An 8,206-nucleotide genomic window follows, 5' to 3' on the forward strand; every position below is an offset into this window, starting at 1 on the left:
GACTAGGCCTTAGATAAAATTAGACGTTTAAGCATTTATTTATGCCTTAAAAAAATATGTTATGCGTATCTTAAGACAAATCAATGGCACTTGGCATATTTTAAGATCTGTACGTGCACGTTATTTTCAGTTGAGACATGTGTTTTAGTCGAGGACTAGCCTTAAGCCTTGTCTGTGAAACAGGGGGATAATGTCTATGATGTGCATTTCTCACAGTCTCTGCGAATTGCATATGGAGAATATGGGATAATTCAACAGGCTTGATGTTTTGAATATCTCCTCCCTGGATTGGCAACATCTGACTGAGTGAGGAACTCAACTCCATGGCCACATTCTGAAAGAGATGCTCATTGATTTACCTGTTACCTGTCTATAGACTACAGATGAAAAGTAGTTATTTTTTACTAATTTTGGCATATTTCCATGGTGTATTTTATACAACAATGTTCATGAATATGCATGGTCCCTATCAAATAAACCAATAAAGTACAAATATGGACATAAATGTGTGTTGACAGTTTTTGAACCCAACCAACCTACAATAAAAAAAAAAAATCCCCATTAAACAAAAGCAGTCTAGTTAGACATGATGTGTCGATTCTCTTGTTAATGTGACGTCACACTGATAAAGCCCCACCCATGGCCATTGACTGACAGTCCTGCATTACCATAGTTTACACCCTCAGCGAGTTGTATCTGCCATATCGGAATAGTGAGATATTATAGTTTTAAACTATATGCAAGCACTCACTTTCTCTTTTTGTAAGCAAGTCAGGAGCAGCAGCTCATTTGCATTTAAAAGTACAAACACAAAAAATGTCTCCCACTCAAAGAGGGGCATTTTGGACATGCTATAATAAATGATCTATGGGTATTTTGAGCTCAAACTTCACAGACACATGCTGGGCACACCTGAGACATATATTACATATTGTAATAATGGACATAATAGGAGTCCTTCAAGTGTACTTGACATGTTTAATGATATGTAAAACATATTTAAAGTTTCACAGGCAAAGCTTGGCTAAAGCCAGGATGAGGCCTTGGTTAAATTTAGATGTGTATAAGCATCAGCTTTTATAAATATGCCTTAAACAAATATGTTACAGGTATGTATAATGAGGCAAATCGATGGCACTGGCACATTTCAAGATCTGTCAGTGCAAGTTATTATCAGTTGAAACACCTCAAACATGTGTTTTAGTTTAGGACTAGCCTTATGTCTTGTCTGTGAAACCAGGGGATAAAGTTCTTGTTATGAGATTAGCCTTAGGAAGAACTATGTGCCTTTGTTTTACAGACACCAACCAATATTTCCATAGTGTATATGTAAGGATTAATTGACGACGGGCCATTGAATTATAAGAAAATAATGCACACCCAAGGTGCAATGCGGCCCGACGCGAAGCGGAGTGCCGTTACACCGCGGGTGTGAATTATTTTCAAATAATTCAAAGGACTGGAGTCCATTATTCCTCTTATACCATGGTTACCACAAACATTGCTCTGAGTCTGGTGCCTATTTTTAAGACATTTGACAAGTTATGTGTGCGGTTATCAGAAATTAATGCATACCCACGGAACATTTCTCAGCCAATCAGAATACAGCATTCAACAGACCCGTGGTATAAAGACACATAATTTGAGACAAAATGGAAATAAAATTGAAGTTCAGAAACTTTTAAAAGTCAATCAAATTCTCATGTTGTAAAAGTATAAAGTTGGCCACTGTTTTTGGCCAACAGTCTGGAAAATATGGCAAAATGAGCATTTTAAAGTCAGGGACACAAGTGGCCATATATAAAGAAACACACTTATGTGAATTGATAAACTGTTACCGGTTGAGCTTCCTGAATCTCACAATCCAGAGACTGATGGTTTGTCGCACATATTCTATGTGAACCAGGAGGAGAGCCGGTATGGGATTTATTTAACCTGACAAAATAACGTAAAACAAAATTAGGCAACATTCACAAAATGTCAGAATAAAAAACATTATGTTCAAATGTTGATAAACTTTGTTGACTTGTAATAGCTGTATTTTGCACAGAAAATTAAAATATTTAATTTAAAGTTAAAAGATTTTATTAAAAGTCTCATGCTACTTGAGCTTTCATGAGAGAAGACCCGAACAAAAAGACAAGTTTAGTAAGAGACTGGGAACCTAAACGAAGCCTTTCATCATGCATCATGCAATACCATACACAAAAATCTCTCAAGGCTCACGACCAAACATCATCACATTCAAGACAACAAAAAAAGGTCAAATTAGTTCACGAGACCAATTAATAAACACACATGGCTGTTCGACTTCGCCGCCGCAAGAACTGACAGATGAGTTGAAGTCCCGCGGGAGCGAATCATAAGGAGAAGTATACTTTCGATTCGCTCTCGCGGCACTTTGACGTCATTGGACGTTCTTACGGTCAGTTCTTGCGCCTCATGAATTCGAACAAGCCTTGAACTTGAAGCAAGATATTTATGTACTTTAATACAGGATTTTGATTTAGGAATGTGAAATCCCCCTACTACGCTGTTTATTTTCGATGTATTTTTTTCTTTTCTTTTTCTTTTTATTTATGTATTTATTTATTTTTAATTATTTTTACTTGTTATGTACTGAAGATGAATGTTTATTTAGTCATTGTGTGTAAATCTCAGTCTTGTTTTATAATTCTCATAGTTATAAATGCCTTTTTGTATCTTCTTTCAAAGCTTTGAATTAAAAAAAGCCTTGAACTTCAAAATAAAAGTCATACAAACCTAAGAGAAGAATAAAATGACAAGATGCTGTTAATAGAATTATGAGCTTGAATATGCAGATAAAATGATTTTTTATATCCTCAGAAATGTAAGAATACACCAAGATAAAGGTTAAAGCACCAATCTACATCATAAACTTCGATTGTACAATTTTGCTGCTTGCAATAAATACCGCCTGCTATACTGTAATATAAACAGACTGAAGAAGAAGTGGCGGTGTGGTGTTTACCTGAAGAGTGCTTGCTGTGAGTGCTCTTGTAACCTCATCAGTTCTGACTGTAAGCCCTTCAAATGCATTAGCAGACAACAGGAACATCTTTATAACCCAGCAGTCAAATCATTCTGTCACAAACACGTGCATTTACAGTGATAAACAACAAAATACCTCAATAAGTTTGTGGCTTTCAAAGTGAATGTCCTTCAGCTTTTCCAGCAGTATGTTTCTCTGTGCAATAATAAAGTGCCATCATTAACTCTTTTTTTTCTGCACCCATGCCAGATGGCAAACTTATTGTCCATGCATATTATTAATTTTAACAAAATTACAAACTTTAAATTACCTTAGTAAGGTCTCTGTCTTTTACAGCTAGTACCATATGCGTTTCTTCCAGTTCACTCTGCAAACATAATAAAAAAGCACCAGATGTGATTTTTCAGTCTAAACAGGAACATCTTGATATCAGGAGCACACTAAAATCAAGTCTCTTACCCTTAAATCAGAGATTTCTCTTTTCAGTTTGTTTATTCGCTCCTCACTCAGGTTTCTCTCCATTGTTATTTTTACATTCTGTGGAAGATGGGATAGTTTACCCAAAAATGAAGATTCTGGCATCATTTACTCACCTTTAAACATTTTTAAACCTGTATTAAAGGGGCCATGGCACAAGACTTTTTTAAGATGTCAAATAAATCTTTGGTGTCCCCAGAGCACATATGTGAAGTTTTAGCTCAAAATACCATATAAATAAATTTATTACAGCATGTTAAAATTGACACGTTATAGGTGTGTGCAAAAATGTGCCGTTTTGGGCGTGTCCTTTAAAATGCAAATGAGCGAATGAAGTGCAAACACTGATCACAATGATGGTGGTTTGTTGCAATTGAAACTCAATTGTGCTGTGAATTATTTTCTCTCTCTCTTTTTCTCTGCACTAAATGGCTGTGCCGTGGTTGGATAGTGCAGATTAAGGGGCGGTATTATTATAATAAGAGCTCCTTATGACATCATAAGGAGAGCCAAATTTTAACTGGTGACCTAATCATAGCACTTAAACATGGCAAAAGTCAGATTTTCATGCCATGGCCCATTTAATTTGTTTAATTCTGTTAAATACCACTTAAGACATTTGGATTTAATGATGGTCGGCACACAGTTAATGGCAACCTTTGACTACCATATTAGAAAAAAACAAATATTATGGAAGTCAATGGGTACTGTCAACTGTGTGCTTACTGTTTTCTTCTTTTTTTGTTCAACAGAATAAAGAAACTCATACAGAACAGCATGAAGTTGAGTAAATGATGAAAGAATCTTTGTTTTTGTGTGAACTTTCCTTTTAATACACTTCATAACCTGTATTTAACAAACAATTATGACCCAATACCTTTTCCTCAGTTATTTTAATCAGGGCTTTCAATCGTTCACTTTCCTTTATCTAAAAGGGAGAAGTGAAAAACAAAGATTGTGTGACACTGTTTAATTTGCATAATCTAAATAAAAGAATATTATTAGTAATTTGTAAATTCATACTAATGCACGGTTGCTGGCTTGTGCTCGTGTGGCTCTGTCCTGGCTCTCCCAAAGGGCACTTTTGGTTTCATCAAGTTCTTCAGAAAGAGCCTGTGATCTTACCGCAAACAACTGAGCACTGTCAACATAACCAACAGCAACATGAACATATGGTTTTGTAGCTCAGTTGCAGTAGATCATTGTGCTGGCAACACAAAGGTCACAGGTTCGATTTCCAGATTCTACATAAAATCATCAAACATAACGTAAAGAGCATTGTGTGAAAATATAAATCTGATATCTTCAATATTGACTGAGTAAGGTCATGTCAAAGATTGAAATCAATGAGAAATCAAACTCTGATTCTCTTATCTCATTATTAGATTATGAGACTTCTCTAGACTCTTCAGAGATCACAGACAGGTTCACAAATCTATAGCTGCCAAATGCATAAAGGTAAATGTCCTTCCATATGCTAAGAATAGCAAAACAAGTGTGTAACTCATTCCCCGCCAGCCTTTTTTTTTTAAGTTGGCCACCAGCATTTTTTGTGGTTTTCACAAAAGTTTCACAAAATGCCTTCCAAGAAAATTTTATTCTATAAATATATAAACATATAATATATTTAAAATGAAAGAACAGACCCTCTGTTTTTTAACAAACAAAATGGAAAAAAGTTTATCCTATCTTCATTTGTTCTCTTTTGATAACCTCTCAAATATGGGTAGGTTTCTTCAAAAATAACTAATTTTGAGCAAAAGCTGAAAAAATTGCATTTAGGTAAAGGACTTTTGTTAGAGATCAGATTCAGAATGATGATCAAAACATACAATAAGTTTACATTGTTGTTGAATTAGCTGATGCTTCAGTTTTTTATAAATTGGGTAAGAGCACCACCTAGTGGATAATAGCGGAATTATAGATTACCGTAAAAACTCCTCGGGAAGAAGCATTGGCAGGGAAATGTTTTCTTCTTAATTGACAATTTGAGTTTTTAACATATATATTTCAAAATGTATATCAGGGGCCTGCAAATATATTTCTAATTTTACAACCCATATGGCAACATTTCTTTATTGTTGGCCAAAATATATAAAAAATATACAGTAAGTTAATTTTAAAATGTAGATTTTTGAAGTTGAAAATTTAGTGAATTTTAACCTTTTCAAACCTGTTGGGGCAGTTTCCTGGACAGGGTTTAGATTAATCCAGGACTAGGCCTTAGTTATATTAGATGGTGGTTTCCCGGACATGGATTAGTTTAAACCAGGAATAGGTCTTAGTTTAATTAAAAAAATATAACTAGTTTTAACAAAAATGCCTTACTAAAAACATTACTTGTGTGCATTTTGAGGCAAAAAAGGCACTTATGTATTTTAAGATATGTCAGTGCAAGTTGTTTTCAGTTTGGACAGCACTTACATTTATTTTAGTCTAGGACTAGTCTAATCCCTGTCCGGGGAACCGCCCCTAAGACATTTAAGTAGGTTTTTTTTTACAAACAAATGTTACAAAAACACATTACAGGTATGTTAAAATGTGTCAGTACACAATGTTTTTAAATCAAGGCAGCTCAAACAAGCATTTTAGTCTGGGAATAGGTTAAGACTAGGGACTAATCCCAGTCCAGGAAACTGCCTAGTTATGTTTACAGGTTTGTAACATAAACATAAAGTTTTTCTTCTAGTGCGACATGATTATATTTCCTTGGATTGAAATATATGGAGGGCTAGTTATATATATTTTTTAAATAATTATTATGTTAAATATATTATTATACATTTTTAAATATCTAAAAAATGACCAAAAATAAATTAGTGAAAAATATATTTTTCTAAACATATTTCAATATATTTTAGCAAAATTTTAAATTTATATATATATTTCCCATATAATGTAAAATATTTAGGGTCTGCTGTAGATTGAGTTTCAATACCTGGCAAGTTTGGTGTGTAACTCTGAAACCTCCAGGTTGAGTTGTAGTATTGTGTCTTCACACTGAGAAACGGTTCTTAACAGACTGCTGTTCTGCTCACTTAACCTCTGCTGGTTGTGTTTCAGTTCAGCTACTAACCCAAACAGATCTCCAGACTCACTGAAAACAGAAGAAAAGTGAAAGGTGACGTGATTGTAAAGTATGGTAGGCCAAAATTGAAATGTGAGTCATGAACACACAAACCTGGAGTAGCGGGCAGCTATCACTGCACCACCCAGAGAGCAATTGGGAAAAACGTGCCTTGCTCAAGGGCAACTCAGTCACAACCCACTGGTTGTGAGACTGAAACCAGCAAACCCTTTTGGGTTACAAGCCTGACTCTTTAACCATTAGGTCACGACTCTCCTTGGGACAGGGAGTCAGGAAAACAGCCGGCCATCTATTATAAAATCATAAGTTGTCCTTATATGAGTATGGAATGAATTGACCTTACTAACCAATGACATTCAGCTCCATCTGTGAATGTGGCTTCATTTAAAGAAGTAGGATACTCTGTCCCTAGGACACAACGTGAGACTAATTTAAGGTTTAAGTTCAACATGGGCTAACATTTATAAACTTATTATTGATTGAACTATTATTAACTTACCAGTTAAAGATAATTTTCTAAAGACTGAACCTGGTACCTGGTTCTTATCTTCAGGCAGGCTGTAAATTTAAAAGCAGTTTGTTTTCATTATAGGATCTGTAAAATATGTCACTCACAACATACCAAATATTCAACCTCTAACAACCATAAATCGTATAAGAAAATTGTGATATTATAAACAATTAAACCGCTTTTATCTTTACATAACAACATGTACATACAGTTTAGCATTTGTATATTTTGTTTATAGCTTTCACCCATCTTGGCAGCACTGGGCTATCCAATCCCTCATGGTGGCATGAAACCTATCCCGACTAACAGGGTCGTTCTGGTTCTCTGGATCCAGCATGCGCTGCAAATTTTTCAGCTTATCCTGGCCGGAATTTTGGAGGGTCATGGACTGGAGATACTGCACCACCGTGGAGGCCTGGACCTCTCCTGTAGGCACGAGAGAGATGAGCTTTCAGGCTTTCATTTATACCTTTAATATTTAAAACTGTACCTTTGCCAGTAGTGTCACATGCTTCAAAAGTAATGTTCAAGAGTTCTTCTTCTGTAAAGCTATTCGTGTCAGCGCAGTCACAAAGAGTCCTGCTATCTAAACCAACGTAAAAACATTGTTCAGGTCAATGTTTTAATGTCTAAATAATAACATATTACAAAATTCTGGGTTGTTTCGTCCCATGGTTGGTTAAAAATATATGAAACCAATTACTAGGATAAATTAACACAGAAAATGTTCATATTTGACCCAACCATGGGTTGAAATAACCCAGCATTGGTTAATTTGAACCTTGAAGTTGGGTTTGTCCATTTTACCCAACCATGGGTTGAAAAAACAAGTAGGGTAACTTTAGGACGTACCTTCACTGCTTTCAAACGCCTGGCAGGGCTCCACAGAAAAAGTTCCAGAATCAATAGAAAGGCTTGGAGCTCTGCGTCTATGGCAACCATAATTCCTTGATAAGAGCCGGGAAGAGGGAAGATGTGATTCACAGTCGTCCTCTAAAGAACTGTGACATTCAGTCCACTTCTCTGAAGCCATAGCTTCTGTAAAAAAACAGATGAGACTTCTGATAATGTTTCATCCACTATATTGTTTTTTATTAAGGCAAACATTTGTTAGTTT

The 8,206-nt window shown here is 35.3% G+C and overlaps 1 protein-coding gene across 1 annotated transcript; it reads right to left on the reverse strand.

Moving 5' to 3' along the window:
• Positions 1-100: 100 nt before the first annotated feature.
• LOC135743636 (inositol 1,4,5-triphosphate receptor associated 2) lies at positions 101-8,122 on the reverse strand. The gene is made up of 13 exons (XM_065261408.1): positions 7,942-8,122; positions 7,335-7,515; positions 7,078-7,136; positions 6,926-6,986; positions 6,429-6,587; positions 4,514-4,631; positions 4,368-4,418; positions 3,473-3,550; positions 3,324-3,380; positions 3,149-3,208; positions 2,993-3,048; positions 1,839-1,935; positions 101-334 (listed from the first exon to the last, which is right to left on the reverse strand). The coding sequence occupies exons 1-13, from the start codon at positions 8,120-8,122 to the stop codon at positions 101-103; spliced, it is 1,392 nt and encodes a 463-aa protein (XP_065117480.1).
• Between the last annotated feature and the right edge of the window lie 84 nt (positions 8,123-8,206).

The sequence above is a fragment of the Paramisgurnus dabryanus genome, chromosome 2, assembly GCF_030506205.2.
Source record: "Paramisgurnus dabryanus chromosome 2, PD_genome_1.1, whole genome shotgun sequence".
Lineage (NCBI taxonomy): Eukaryota > Metazoa > Chordata > Actinopteri > Cypriniformes > Cobitidae > Paramisgurnus > Paramisgurnus dabryanus.